This window comes from Tenrec ecaudatus, chromosome 1 (genome assembly GCF_050624435.1).
Source record: "Tenrec ecaudatus isolate mTenEca1 chromosome 1, mTenEca1.hap1, whole genome shotgun sequence".
NCBI classification, from domain to species: domain Eukaryota; kingdom Metazoa; phylum Chordata; class Mammalia; order Afrosoricida; family Tenrecidae; genus Tenrec; species Tenrec ecaudatus.
In genome coordinates, this window is record NC_134530.1 from 124,522,043 (window position 1) to 124,538,230 (window position 16,188).

The 16,188-nt window shown below is 42.3% G+C and overlaps 1 protein-coding gene across 2 annotated transcripts in view; it reads right to left on the bottom strand.

The window, feature by feature from the left end:
- Positions 1–16,188, bottom strand: part of GLMN (glomulin, FKBP associated protein) — a 37,403-nt gene that overhangs the window by 11,022 nt on the left and 10,193 nt on the right. For both annotated transcript variants that reach the window (XR_012786120.1, XM_075558419.1), the window contains exons 4-14: positions 15,246–15,365; positions 13,980–14,088; positions 12,309–12,549; positions 10,949–11,051; positions 6,210–6,397; positions 4,880–4,933; positions 3,387–3,417; positions 3,201–3,290; positions 2,190–2,231; positions 2,019–2,092; positions 314–398 (exon numbers count right to left, since the gene is read on the bottom strand). Coding sequence is in view for 1 of the 2 variants with exons in the window: in XM_075558419.1 (XP_075414534.1) it covers positions 314–398; positions 2,019–2,092; positions 2,190–2,231; positions 3,201–3,290; positions 3,387–3,417; positions 4,880–4,933; positions 6,210–6,397; positions 10,949–11,051; positions 12,309–12,549; positions 13,980–14,088; positions 15,246–15,365 (1,137 nt within the window). In the remaining variant the exon portion in view is untranslated. The remainder of the gene's footprint in view (positions 1–313; positions 399–2,018; positions 2,093–2,189; positions 2,232–3,200; positions 3,291–3,386; positions 3,418–4,879; positions 4,934–6,209; positions 6,398–10,948; positions 11,052–12,308; positions 12,550–13,979; positions 14,089–15,245; positions 15,366–16,188) is intronic.

Below are 16,188 nucleotides of genomic sequence, written 5' to 3' on the forward strand. Positions count from 1 at the left end.
TGTGGAGTTACTGAGTGTTCACGTGTGGTTCATACACATCTAAACTTTCAGAAATATCTAATACAGTAGCTAAACAATTCATACGATTTACACTTAACAAAATTTCAAAATGCAGGTATTTGGGGTTTTTTCTGTTCTTTTTATTTTTGTTTTTTTAAAAAAAATAGGATTAGTAGAAATGGAAGTAAAAAATATTAAAGATAGATAAGGTTTGTAGGGCAAAAATTCACATTAAAATATTCCATAGGTAAATAAACATATCCAACTAAATAAAATAAATTGCTAATGGATACCTTAGCATACTTTCCCTTACCTTTAATGACACATCGATTTGATTTTTGATATTTTGAATAATGAAGGCTTCTACTCCTGAATGACTGCTTGTATTCAATAAGCACCTTGAAAGCAAAATTATACATTTGGAATTACCCAAGATAGTACTACAATTAAATGATGGTAAAAGTTTGGGTTATGTATTATTAGGAATATAAAATCCTGAATTACAAAGTTTTCTATTTACTACTGCCACTTAACTAATAACAAATTCTATTTACAACTCGATTTTCCAACAAGATGTTTCTATTAAACTAAATTTGAATTTCTTTGTACATCTAGTGGTATAGGATCGCTCTTAGTCAGAATCAATTACTGGATGGTAATGAGCTTGGTTTGAGTTGTAGTTATTAACGAGACAAGGACACTAGCAGCGTAGCCTAAAACCTCTCCAAATTGTTTCCTATGGAAGTATACTAGTGCTGGCTAGACCAGTTTAATTGCAGAGAGAAAACTAGATAGGATTAGCTTGGGGGGGGGGGGGGACGGGAAATGACAAAACAACAAAATACCCACCTTTTTTTGTGGAGCTCTAGACAGAGCAGAACAAGGAAACCTAAGAGTCAAACTGAGACCTTATGAACCTGCTCTATCAGTAGTAATGAAGAAAAGACAGGATAAAGGGTACTAATCCTGGCTCATCTCAAAAGTAGACTTTTTAGCACCCTTACTGTTTAAATTCATTTTATTACTTACAACAGTAGTCACAAGCTCAGGCCTGCAGACCAACTACAACCTACTGACTGGTTTTATAAAGTTCAATTATGACGTAGCCACACTGTGGCAACTTCTGCTGCAAAAGTGAGCAGTTACAACAGAGAGCATATAGCCTATAAGAAAGTGTTTACTAGCTAGCCCCTCATAGAAAGTTTGCTAGCCCCAACAGAGTAGCTCCAGTCTTTCCCCACTCATCTATCATTATCAGTAACTCTGCTATTAACTTAGCGTGAATGGCCTGTCAAAGTTATAACTCCAGAGCTTTCGTTTATACGTGAATAAAGTGCTAGGGATCTTATCAGTCTGTTTAATCGTGTAAGTCCAATATAATTTCAGAGTATTTCAAGTAACTGAATTAAAACACATACTTGTATTCATTGTGCGTATGCATGTGCATGTGTGTATCCTTAACATTTGTTTAACCCTGTTCTACATATTGTGAATAAGAGAACTTAATGAGACATCCAAATAAAGTTGTGGACTCTGGGTGGTGCAACGTTAGCTCATTCAACGACTCGAAAGGCTGGAGCAGTGGCTCTCCAGCTTGCTCAGGCTGCGACCCTTCCATCCAGCTCCTCATGTGGTGGTGACTCCCAGCCATAAAATTATTTTCGTTGCTACTTCATAACTGTCATTTTGCTACTGTTATGAATCGGGCGACCCCTGTGAGAGGGTCGTTTGACCCCCAAAGGGGTTGAGACCCATAGGTTGAGAACCTCTGGGTTAGAGGCTTATGTTTACCTAGAGTCCTCCTTTGAAGAAAGGGTCAATCTACTTCTGAAAACTCTACATGGACACCCACAGGGAGTGGTCATGAGTTAGAACCAACTCAATAGCAATTGGTTTTTAATTAGAGTTGTATTGCAGCTAAGTCATACTGAAATACTATACCCTGGAAAAAAATCACATGGCACGAATTTAGCTTTTAATCAACTAGACAGTTAGCAATGTGCTTGATACATACATACCTAAATAATGTGTATTTCCCTTGCGAAGCCAACTTGTTAATATACAGCTGCAGCATAGCTAAACCCTTTCTCCTCTAAAATGAAACATACATTATTACATAAAATGAATAAAAAGTATTTATTCGATTTCTCATTGTAAGTCATCATTTTGTTCCCAAACTATTTACATACCAGTGTCTCAATGGGGCAAAGCGTCATTACTTTCACTAGACCCTGGAAATAAAACAATTCAAAATTTAGACATTGTTATAGTGCTTGCAAATAAACATCACTATTTATAATGGTGGCCATTAAAATTATAGAGAAATGAGATTTAAAAATAAATTTTTCTCTGAGCCATACATCCACTGTCATGACTCTAGGAAGTGAAGGTATGATCAATTTTGTAAGTGATACTGAGTGGGGTGTTACAAAGCATGAATTTAAGAGTGAATGATAATTTTCAGTATATCTAGAGTAGATAAAAATGAAAATATGAAAAAGTTGAACAATCCACTCCTTAAAATAATGAGGTTTAAAAATTAACAAAAGTCATGCTTTTTAAGTAGTGAAAAATCAGTTTCTACATTGAAATCAAAGACCTACTTGAATATCCTAATTAACAAATAGTACTAGTCAAAGTCAACCATAGGAGGTACAAGTGAACTGCTAATTAGTCTTTCTTGTAATGAGTCAACACATCCTTCAAATGGACCCTCAGGATTTGATTTATGGAGATTTATCTGCAAAGTGAACACTGTTAGAAAAGAAAGTGATGTTTCCCATTACACACTTTGCTGTCGACTAATGTAGCCAGTAGCCACATTTAACTATAATTAAATTTACATTCATTTAAATGAAATAAAATCTAATCTCAGCTCTTCATTGAATTAACCATTTCAAGTGCTGAATGCTGATAGTGACTGTTTTACTGCACAGTGCAGGTAAGAGAACAATCCTCCCATCACAGAAAGTTCCAGTGGATAGCACTGCACTAGATCTTTCAAAGCGCATGCGGATGAGAGTGGGAAAGGGCTCAGAGAGACTCATAGTGACGCGAGGCAGGGCTCTCGGGGCTGAATTTCGCCTCTGAGTGGCTCATGGAATTGAACCACTGGCCATGTGGTTAACACTGGACAGTGCCACCAGGACTCCTGGAAAAGATCTTACTTCAATTCAAAATAGACAAAACATCTTAGTTACCTGAGACACAGTAAGAAAACTCTTGATTTCTAAGTACTGGTGAGGTAAGTGGTTGTCTTCTATTCTTAATAAACCGTTCTCCAACAGATCCTATAGATTAAAATATATCCAGAGATCTGTACATGTTGACATCAACAGCTATATTATTGATATAACTGCAAATTGTAATTGAGGCCAAAAGCTTACCAATCCTTTGGAATACATAGACTCTTCTGTTCTGGAAGAGAATATTAAAATGTTATGAACATTATTTTAAATCATTTAAAATTGCTTCAGAATCTTCATTTAGAGGGAAAAATAAGTTGAAATGCAGAGACTTTATGCACAGCATTAAGGAAAAGTTCTGTTAACATACATTAAGAAGAAATTCTGTTAAAAGTACTTAGTAAATCCTATCCCATATTTGATTTCTCTTTTGAATGGCTATTGACCTCCAAATCTTGGGGCTTAATTATTGGCATCAAATCAACAGATCTTTAGTAGTATATACAAAGAAATCAATTATAACTAATAAATGGTATAAATGAAGTTCATGTCTCTGTAAATTCTCCTTAGTTCCTTTTTATGCAAAAATAATTCAACATTACACTAGTTAAAATATATTTTTAAGCTTATGATCATTGTTCATTAAAAACTTAAGATTTAAGGCATATATAGGTGTATTGGACAGGGTTCAAATGGTGTATATATATATATATATAAATGGTAATATATATATATGCCTTAAATCTTAAGTTTTTGAACAATGATCATAAGCTTAAAAATATATTTTAACTAGTATAGTGTTGAATTCCCCATTTCAGCTTCCAGGTTCTTCTAATCATAGAAAGAGGTAAGTATTATGTTTTTGCTTCAACAACTAACTAACCAGTTTCAGAATTTCAAGAACATAAAGCGTAGATTCAAAAACAATATATAAGGACACGGTACACTGCCACATAAATAACCAGAAACTAAAAAGAATATAAAGTCCTTCAGATACACATATTCCCACATATTTACAGAGTTAATAACCAGTCCTGCCAGGAGCCCTTTGGAAATTTCTGCCTGTGGGCTGAGGTGCTGGATATTTGGTGTGTTAAAAATCTTCCTTCACCTGCAAAAGAGATGTGATTGCTAAGCTGTCACTAGTGTGCCTACAGGATGGCTCTGACTGATCTCAAGAGATAATTTAGACATGCTTTTGCAAAATTCTTAAATTTTTGTCTTGAAAAATTATGTATAGCTCTTAGTTTGTAATTGTTTTAAAAGAGAAACTCTTGCCTCTTAGCACCCCAACTGAGAAAAGTTGTAACTGAATGATGTCCCTGTCAGTAAAATGAATGTTAAAAGGTGCAGGAAGCAGGGATGAACATCTCTCATGACCCATCTCTCCTTATGTGGGGGAGGATGCAGTGGGGTAAGGATATTTCCGGGTACCAACTTTGGAATCAGGAAAGAAACTTCTAAAACATATGGCAAGAAAACCAAAGGAGTAATTAATTATAAGACAGTATCTTAATATCTTAGGTTGAGAATAAGAGACTCTGGTGAAAATGTTCTGTCTCTATTGTCCCCATGTGCTTGTTTGATGAGTGAACTGATGAGGGCCTGGCACGGCGAAAGGCGTGTCCCCGCTCCTGACCAGGGCGGGCTGTTGTGGCACTCTTTAATTCCCTCAGTCATCTGAATGGTCTCACCTTTGCAAGAAGACTTCCACGTGCCCCATATTAAATTTCAAAAGGTATAAAGGACTAAAATAGGGGGAAAAGACAAAAACAAAGATATTAATACATACACGCACACATTATCTGCAATTTTATACATATCGAACTTATATTGGTGGTGGGGTATCATGGAGCTGGCTACACGGTCACCTTTGCCACTAATCATGCGGTATCTTGGAACATAACGTGTAAGTCTGTTATTTTCATCTGTACGATGAGATAATGCTCTATTTCAAAGAGTTATTATAAGGATAATGCATGTCAAATGCACAGAAAGCCATTAATGTTTTAATACATGGCGAACAAGCCAAAATAAAAAATCCATTGCTATTGAATTGATTCAGACTCATAGTGACCCTATAGGCCAGGGCAGAACTGCCCACTTCTGTCTCTGAAACTTTAAGTCTTTATGGGAGCGCCACCTTCATCTTCCTCTAGAGGAGCAGCAACAGGTTCAAAACACTGACTTTGTGGTTAGCAGTTCAATGCATAACCCACTATGCCATGAAATGGTAGCCATTACGGCAATATTTATATACAAGCATAACCACAGAGAAATATACTTAAGACCTACATGCACCTTAAAATCCAAAAGATGTTACAGTATGAATTGCATACTATACATACATTTTAATAAATTTATAGGAAAAGACAAATTCAAGGTAATTACGCTAGGAAGATTCAACCTTCATTGTGTGATGAGGGAAGGCTTTCCTCAGAAAGTAAAATTTAAAATAAAGATTGTTCCAAGCACACACACAGGCCCAAGGTCAAGAGGGTTCATGACACATCTGAGTAAGAAACCAAATGTTCTGTGTTCCTGGAGCATAGTAAGCAATAGGTGGTGGGTGAATGAGAACAAGTTGCGTTAAGGCAGTCAGACTATTCCTAGAGCTACAGGACCACTGAGGGCTTCAAGGGCGAGACTGCTTTTACAGCTCCACGTTCTAGTGTGTGAGAATAATTCGGACTAACAGGATATGCCCTCACAGGACTGCAACACTAACATTAGTGCGGAGACAGTCATTTTGACTACCTCACTGGTACCTTATCAGTGCCCTTCCTTTTAGTCCAGGGGGTCCCAACAGCTCAAAACCAAGCCCAGTTGGCTGACCACTGTCCCCAACACTCCTGGATGCCTACTTCAACACCCAGACCCACCGTTAGTTTCACCGGGTAGCATTAGTACTTTAGGGGCTAGGTGTCTTTGAGCATGTCAATACATACATGTATAGAAAGTCATATAAATGAGTCGATAATACTCTTTTGAGCATACCACAATAAACTCAACATGAACTCTTACCTCAAGACCAGAGGGAGCTCATCGATACCGATGCCCTGAACAAAGACTAGATATGCCAGTGAAGCCATGGTGTCTGCTAACTGTTTGTCTTCTTCTTCCTCAAACTCAAGAGGTCTCCAAATCCGCTTTTTCTTTCCAGAATTCAAAATCATTTTGAAGAAAGGGTCTCCAATTGCTGATAAAAAACCCTGCGAAAGAAGCACGGCAGCTCTGGCAGACACTCCCGAGGGGGACCCCAGCAGCAGCCCACTCCCAGCCATGCCTTGTCTCATCCCCTTGTTTGACTACGGGGTGCTGTGCAGTGCTGTATGCTGAAGTACCGCCGATGAGATGCTGTCCGCTGACAAGATTCTATTACCTGACAAAAAGAAATGTTTACAGATGTGTGGCATGAGGATTAGAGGAAGACTTGCAGAATGCAGATGACACAGTTTGCTTGCTGAAAATGAGGAGAACTTGAAGTACTCACTAATGAAGATCAAGGATTGTAACCTTCAGTAAGGATTACAACTCAATCTAAGGAAACACCAAAATTTTCACAACAGGACCAACTGGTAACATCATGATAAGTGGACGAAAGGGTGAAGTTGTCAAGGACTTTGTCCTAGTTGGATCCAAAATCAATGCCCATTGAAGTAGCAGTCAAGAGATCAAGAGAGCTTTGCATTAGGTAAATCTGCTGCACAAAGACCTCTTGCGAGTATTAAGAGCAAGGATGCTTCTTTGAGGACCAAGCCATGGTACTCTCCATTGCATCAGGTGCATGTGAAAGGTGGAAACGGAATGAGGAAGGCGGGTGAAGAATCGATGCATTTGCATTGTGGTGCTGAATTCGGACAGGCCCTCAGACGGCCGAAAGGACAAAGCTATCTGTACTGGGAGAAGGCCAGAGGGCTCCTTAGAGGCAGGGATGGCAAGACTTGGTCTTACATGCTTTGGACAGGTTGTCAGGAGAGACCAGCCCCTGGAGAAGGATGTCATGTGTGGTAAAGCGGAGGCGTAGCAAAAAAGAGAAAGGCCCTCGCCGAGACGGACCGACACAGTGGCTGCATCAGTGGAACGTTTGTGAGGATGGTGCAGGACCAGGCAGTGTTGCCTTCTGTTCTGAATAGAGTCGCTATGGGTCGGAGCTGACTCGGTGGACCTAACTACCACCACTAAGGTCCACAATCAGTTAATTCTGAGCTTTTCAGAAGGAGATTATCCTGGATGGGCCTACCTTAATTTGGTGGAATGATTTCAAAGAGGGTCCAAACCTTCTGGGAGAGAGGGTCCTCCTTGCTGGCTTTCAAGCACTAAGCTGTTCGTTCGGAACCCTGAGAGAATAGTGGGTATCCACTGGGCTGCAAACCTCGTCAGTTGGAGGGAGAAAGGCTGGGCTTCCTATGCCCGTCAAGAGTTTGTCTCAGCATCGGACAGTGTCAGATATGACAAAAATAATCATAATTTACAAATTATCAAGGGTTCATGAGGGAGGGGGAAGGGTGAAGGAGGGGGAAAATGAGGACCCAATATCAAAGGGTCAAGTAGAAAGCAAATGTTTTGAGAATGATGATGGCAACAAATGTACAAATGTGCTTGACACAATGGATGGATGTATGGATTGTGATAAGAACTGGAAGAGCCCCCAATAAAATGATTAAAAAAACACTAACAAGTTCGTCGCAGAGACCCACAGGGACAGGCCTACTTTGTCCTACCAGGTTGCTGGGAGTCGGCCTCGATCCCATGGTGGACGACGGTCTGTTATGGAGAGGGTTACATAGTGAAGGGCCAGAGGTCACTTCTAGGCCTGAGGACAACCCCCAGCCACAACTGGCAAGAAAATCTGGCCTTTAGTCTTCCTGCCACAACAAGATAAATTTTGCTAACAATCTGAAGGGGCTTGGAAGGGGATCTTTCCCTACTTAAGCCCCTGATGAGACCACAGAGCCAGCCAATACCTGCTGCAACCTTGAACATAGAACTTATTGAATAGTCTAACTAATTAAAACTATGAGATAACAAAAGTGTATTGCTATTAAATGGCTAAAACAAAACAAAAATCAAACTCACTGGCATTGAGTTGACTGTGACTCTTAGTGACCCTGTAGGACAAAATGGACCTGCCCCTGTGGGTTTCCAAGGCTGTCAATCTTTACAGGAGTAAAATGCCTCATCTTCCTCCAGCTGAGGGCCTACTGAGTTGAACTGCCAACCCTGTCGTTAGCAGTCCAAGGCAAAACTCACTGTGCCACCAGAGTTCCTTCTTAAGCTGCTACATCTGTGGGAATTACGCAGCAAGAGAAAACTAATACAAAGGCCAACAACCAAACCATATTTTCCATAAGCGTTTATCTCTCAGGTTGTTTCTAAATCACTTTGGTCTGTAATTCAGAATCTTGATTAAAGGCATACACAAATGAATTTTACTGATAGTCCCATGGCCTGACTGCTAGCTATAAACAGAAAAAAGCCCTCACTGCCAGAGTCCATGCCGACTCTAAAGGACAGGGCAGAAGTGCCCCTGTGCATTTCCAAGAGTGTAACTCTTCACAGGAGTAGAAAGCCCTGTCTTTCTCCCTGGAAGAGGATGGTGGTTTCAAACTGCTGACCTTGCCGTTACCAACCCAACATGTAATCACTGCACCACATTCAGGGAGTTAAAATCTGCTAATCCCAGATGTCTCCATTGGTCATTTTGGAACAGAAAATGGAATCATGGAAAAGCAGACTGTATGCTTATGCTCGTGTTAGTTCCAGAGGAGGGAAGCAGTTTATAAAATCCATTACATCTAAGTTCTACATGCTGTTCTAGAAGTGTGGGGTCTAACTGTGTCCAACTTGGGGACTTCACGACCCACACACCATTCAGCAGCCCTGCAATTGCTCTGCAATTGCTCAAACCTCAGAACAAGGCCTGCTCTTCCAGAAATGAACCTATGCTACAACCCTCAGGGCATCCAAGCAGCTCTGGGACCAAACCAACTGTGCCAAGGCGGGGAAGGCTGCCACCTGTACTTCTTGACTGCCTGGGCTTTCCCACCGTCAGCTCTTTCTACTCTGCTCGACCTCACTGCTATCATTAAACCGCGTTGATTCAGAGCCTCGCTGTGGAAGGGCGTTGCTCATTCTCACACCCCACATGCTGTGGGCCAGCCAGGCAGCTGTGGGCCAGGTGGCCGAGCCAGAGGCTCAGTATTAGCTTGGCTCTTCCTACACCTTCCAACAAAAGCACATTTCCCTCCGAGAGAGATGCCACACTGCCCTCTATCTGCCCGTCTTTATCTCTGTCTCATACCCATCTCCTGATCAGTTCGGCTTATTTGCTGAAGATTCTGGTGTCTGCTCACAACCTTTCTCTCAGCTCCAACTCCTGTTTTGGTTCTCTGAAAAGTTGAGTGCTCATGAGGATTCTCATGTTCTTGTTTTCTGGTGACCTGTACTTCTGTTCTCTTTCAGCACCTCATCTTATCCTGGCTCTCGGCCGGATGGAGCTCTTCCGGATGAGGGACTGGAACCTCTGCTAGCCCATCTTCTGACTTACTTCCCAACTTCTCTCTATTTTGCCAGTCCTCTGATCTCTCTATTTCAGCCTCATCTGGCCATCCCATCATAACCTCCCTTCCTTTCCTACCAATCTTGGACCGCACACAATCGGCCACCCAAACCACCAGAATGTAACTACATCTGTGTAGCAAGGGAACAGGCGGGGAGGGGACGCAGAGTCCCTGAGTAGTGCAGGCAGTTAAGCACCTGACTACCAGCGTGAAGGCTGGCGCTGTGAACCCACCTGGCAATCTGCTTGCAAAAGGTCACCACCTCACAAACCCTATGGGACGGCTCTTAGTGCACACGAGGGTCACCAGAGGTTTGAATCGACTTGATGGCAACTAACCACAACTATAATGGTCCGGAAAAACGTCAGCTTTGAATAATGAGTCAAATCCACTCCTCTCCTTCTGTATACAAGCAGCTGAGTACTGCTGCAGAAAATCACACAGAAATATGGATTGGTCTCTCGTTAGGGACTGACTCCCTGATGAACTCGCCTGAAGTGCTGCATGCTCGAGGACGCAGGCCTGAGCCCTTTTGTCTTCTCACACTGACCACCCACATGCCCTTCACTCCTTCCTAAAAACCCTGCTTTGACGGGGCATTTGATACAGAGAAAGGAATCAGTATTGATCTTGGTAGGTGTCACAACGGCATCATCGAGATGTTAGAAAAGAAATCCTTCTTCAGTTAGATAATTACATGCAAGAATTTATGGAGAAAATTCCTTTTTTTCAGGGCTTGCCATAAAATAATACAGTGAGAAAGAGGATGGATAAACAAGATTGGCAAAATGCTGGTAAAACGCTGACACAGAGAATGCGAGGATCTGTTATATTATTCCATTTTCCTGAATGTCCTAATAAAAACAAATGTTTAGAAGCACAAACTTCTTTCTTTATATTCTCCATCTCTGTCCAGATACCCAAGTACAGAAAACCGTAGTCCTCTTTTTTTATTGTTCCTCCAAATCCATCACCAAACATTACTTGCTATGAAGTTCTCAAGCCTGCCCTTTCTTCATCCCTACCACTTTTTATACATCAGGCTCCCAGCACCTCTCTTTCATTCCCAAGAGACACCAACCAGGCTCCAACCTCTTTGATTCCAACCTTCTCAGTTAAATCCATCCCTTGCCTGCAGTACGGAAGCAGATACAGTAGAGTACAGCAGATTCCATAGTGAATTAAATGAACAGTACTTACTATTATTTCAGATGCAAAACACCTCAGAGGATCACTTCCACCTTCTTCTAGCTGTTCGTGGAATTGTGCTGTCAGCAAAGGGTATTTCAAGCTTTTGAAACAACTAGAGCATAAGAAAAAACTCTGAATACAGTATAGTATTTTTCTAAGTACAAGGCACTTAGTTCAGAGGAAATGGAGCAAACTAGCAGCAACAATTCTGGAGAGAGCACCAGACCACCCGCTGACTCAAGGGGGCACGTCTCCACCATTTGGGGGATATATCAATGGTTTCTGAAAGTTTCTCTTAGGACCAGTGTTCCCTCATGTAGATTTTGCTTGTTCGAGAAAAAAGTTGAGACAGAGTATTTTCATACAGGCTTTTTGTAACTCAGAATCCTAAACTTTACTCAGTGATTCCTACTTTCCATGAAATGTCTTTTCTGTTAGACATGGAGATGGCTGGCACGCTGTTTTTTAAAAAGTCCTAACCTGACAAAGCAGAAAGCTGACAATGCTCCTTTAGTCTTCAGAGTGAAAACGTAAGACTCTAGGACCACGGCGATGGCGGCTGTCAGGAGCCGTCAGGGTGGCTTCCCCTCCTAGCAGCCCCGTGCACAGCCACAGCGGAAGGAAGCACTGCCTGGCCCAGAGCCGTCCTCACAACTGCTATGCCCGGCTCACTGTGCAGTCGCTCGTTGAAGGTCTTCGTTTGCTGGCCCTCGACTTTATCAAGCATAATGGCTTTTCCAGGAACCGGTCTTTCCTGATAGTATGTCCAAAGTATGCCCCTCACCATCCTAAATCCTATCACTGCAATATCAATCAGTATGCGCCTTGAGTTATTTTACTTTAGAAAAAAACAGTAAGTCCTCAAAATCCAGTGAGTATTAAAGAAAAAAAATCCAGTGGGTATTTTACACTGTGAGCACTTCTTAACTTTAACTAGCCACATGGCAAGTGCTCACTAGCCACATGGACAGTGAGGTTTGGCCTGTAACACCTGGAGCGAACACCACTGAGTACTCTGCCGCTGCGTCTGCACTCCGGCACTAGGGGCAGTTACGTCCGCTGTCCAACCACCTGGACTTCTTCCTGGGCTTTCAGGGAGAGTGGAAACCACTGCCCCCAGGAAAGATTAGATTCCCTGTGGCTGATGTAACCCAGTGGCCCCTCTCATGATTCACTGACTGTGAGTAAAAGCACAGTTTGGGTTCTACAATCTTTTATAAACCAGTACCCCATTAAATGACCCACTGTCTTATCATCTGAATCCCATATTGTTTTAAAATTATTTCACATTTATCTGGCAAACGAATAAGGAAAAGGAACCTAACCTAACCTAACTGGCTGTCGATTGCTTCAGTTCAAATACACTTACAATTTCAGTAACTCCTCTTTCAGCATGTCATTTTCCACGGAGTTTCCTTTGGCCTGGGTGACTTCGTCCACAAAAGGCTTCGTGAAATCGATCAAGGCTTTGCAACACTGGCAGAGGCCATATTCATCTGTCTGTATTTGTTCTTTCAAATACGGGACAGGAAGGAGAGAGAGCTGGTTCCAGAGGGTAGACAATGCCAGGCCAACTGAGTACGTTTTGTTGTTATGAAGTTTCTGAATCACTGAAACAGAGATCAAGTTGTCACTTGAGGTGGCTTCACCAGGAACACTAGGCACGGCACAAGAAATCTAGCAAATGCCCACCCTCCCGTAACCACTCCACAACCACAATGGCCCACCAGGGCTTAGCCGGCTGTGGTTTTACTTCTTGGTATGCAAAATAAGGGAGCATCGTCTGATTGTGGCACAATACAACAGATGCCGTGAAATCTTGCTTAGGTACATTTGTAACATGTTACATACTTAACAGAAATAGTTTTTTTTCATTTGAGAGGAGACACACTATAAGACAGTGCCTTATAAACTATAAAGCACTGCCCAAATGAGAACAGTACCAGGTTTCCTGTCCAGAAAACCTTGACGTTTACAACAATGGACACTCCTATTTAAAACAATTTAACTTCTGATGCTACGTCCCTCCATTAGATGCTAAATTTTATCCCAAACCAAACTCATTACCATCGAGACCATTCTGACTCATGGCGACCCTACTGAGACCCTACAGGACAGAGTGGAACTGCCCCTGTGGGTTTCAAAAATTGTAAATCCTTACGGAAGTAGAATGCCTCATCGTTCTCCCGCAGAATTGCTGGTGGATTTGAACTGCTAACCTTGTGGCTAACAGCCTAACTTAGGGCTCCTCGCTAAGTTTTATAGCGGTCATGAGTTGAAAACGTAGCCCCGACCCATGGAGTAAGCACTGACTGCCTTGGTTGACAAGGTGTACTTTACTTACCTACTGTGTATACTTGAGCATAAGCCGAGTATCAGCCGAGGCACCTAATTTTACCACAAAAACTGCATTAAAATGTGCTGAAAAAAAACCGGCTTATACACGAGTATATGTGGTATATTGTGGAGCTGATCATTCCACTTCCTGGTTTTACTCCTCAGTAAAACCATTTTGCCATTCCCCATCCCATCCCCAATGCAGAAGCAGAGTGAAGTCCTGCCCTGTGCTGTTCTTCGAGCTACAAAACCACCACAGGGAGACGCCCCTGCTCCCCACTGAGGTAATCCGTTAAGCACGTTTAGAGAGAAATGCTAAGTATAGGTCATAGGCAGGAAGGTTAGGAAATTGTTTAAAAGCTGTGACATTTGTTCTTTTCTGACTCTCGTCCCTGCAGTCATGGCACGTGTTCGGTGATGGATACACTAGCTGTCTGCTCTGTGCCAGGCCCTACCACTTCTAGTACACGTCACCTGTCTTCTGGCTCGTTACACAGTAGTCAGGCAGCACTGACCCCAGTAATGTCTATCTGAGCACTGCCCTCTTTCCGCACACTGGCAGATTCAACTCGCGTGACTATCATCAGTTTAAGCGGAGCATTCGATAATTACTTTGGTGTAGTGTTGATGTTTTGGGGTAAAAGTCAAGGCTAGTTAGTTGCACACACAAGAGCAATATTCAAATGATCAAAATCCTCAGTACCTGTGTGTAGTGGTGGAAGCAGAAGAAGAATAATTTGTGATATCTGTTTTCCAGAGGGCTCTTCAATCAGTTCAAGCAAACCCAACAATAATTCCTTTGGGTTACATAACTATAAAAATATTCACAATTGAACCTGTTTAATACAAGTTGTATTTAAAGCCACATGATTACTATTTTCAAAAGCAAGCACATACCCAGAAGATATAATTATATTTGCTTCACAATAAAACACGTTACAATTAAAAAGGGAAAGAAATCCGTGAGCGCAGCACACAGTGTGCAGCCGTTACATCAGAGCAAGTCAAGGGGTCTTGGTGGCCAGGGCAGTGCGGGCGCTTAACTTCCTGGCTAGGGGAGGGGCGAGCCTATCACCAGTGGAGAGGCTTCCTTGGACTTGACCCTCTCTGTCTCCTCTGAAGGCTGCTGGAGGGTCCCAGGGGGTGAGCTGGTGGAGCCCCGCCCCCACACTGTCAAGGTGGAGAGCACTAGTCTAGATAATCTCGTAAGAGAGAAAGCTTTTCCCTGCCTTCTCACTGGCCATACCTAACAACTCACCTGCCATTTCTCTAAAAAATCCTCACAATTAGTAACTAGTATCTAGTTGGAGCTAAATGCTTCCTTATCAAACACTTCCAAGTATACATGGGGAGGGACTTCCGCAGTTTATAGAGAAGTGAAGTTGTTCCACGGACTTCCTGAAGCTCCCTCGTTTATTCCGTGGGCTTGCAGTGACCTCCTGGTAGCTTCTTACGTTTTTCCTCAGAATCTATCATTCTCAGCATTACATACTGACTGCTAAGGCTGCCAGTCACACGATGACAGTCTCCACTCACGGGGCCTACTTGATGGTGATCACGCTCAGTGTGAGTTCCTGATATCGTTTTAGAGATTACACCCAACAATGAAATGCAATGCTAGTCTGAATGCTTCCAATACACAACTAGGGCCTTGGATTACGCCCCCTTGAATTTCACATTTAAACAATAACTTCACATTGAGCAGATATCCCTTCTTGGAAATAGTTTCCCCTGTCTCTCTCAGAATCAGTGGGTCTGAGATGAGACTAGGTCATTTTTATACTGAGGAAATTTGGGAAACACTGAAATGTAAACACTCATCCAATCACAAAGGCTCGGGCCTTTTCTCAGAAGAGCATGTTTCCTGAGCTAACTGCGTTCTTCCCAAACAGGCAGTAAAGCTCTGAACATTAAAGAGAATTATAAAGTACCTCTGTGTGTTGTGGAGGACCTTGTTTCATTAACTTACCTTTACCAATAAATCAAGCATCAGAAAATAATCTTTCTTTTTATCTTCTTCCTTATCATTCCATAAGAGGCAGCGAACAACAGGACCAACAAGGTTCCAGCCCATATTCCAGACGATGAGCTGGAAAAAACATGCTCAGAGTGAAGCCCACGCGGCCATCTGTGGGGCTTTCCCAGTGTGCTCCTCCCGCTGGAGCTGAAACCACTCCCACTGGAACGGCACCTTTACCACGACTTTCCTGTACTGGCTGCTAGTATGGGTTGAATTGTGTGCCCCCAAAAGAGATGATGAAATATTATGAGATGTTGAAGCATTATCATATTCCAGCAAATATGACTTTGTGTAGAAATAGGATCTTTGTGTATGCAATTAGCAACATGAGGTATGTATCACTGGAATGGGGCGGGCCCTAACCCAATGTCTCAAATTCACTGCCATCCATTTCCAGCTCATAGTGACTCTGTAGGGCAGAGTAAAATGGGCCCTGTGGGTAACTCTATACGGGAGTGCCAAGCCTTTAAGTTGATGGTTTTGAACTGCTTCCCTTGCAATTAGCAGCCCAATGCATACCCCCCCACCAGGGCTGCTAAACCAATGACTCAAACCACACCAAACTCACTGCCAGTGAGTCAGTGCTGACTCACAGTGACCCCCTGTGGGTTGCTGAGATTTTAACTGTTTACAGGAGTAGAAAGTTCAGTCTTTCTCCCTCAGAGCTGCTCATGGTTTCAAACTGCTGACCATGTAGACTGCAGCCCAACGCGTAACCACCACCAGGGTTACCAGAAATCAATGACTAGTGTCCTTGTACAAAAGATACCAGACATTGAGACAGTTCTAGATGGAAGATGGTCCATGTGACGAGAGGCGAGTCAAGGGCTATCTGGGCTAACAGAAGCTGGAAATGACCTTTCCCTACAGCCTTTCAGAGAGCTCGGCCCTG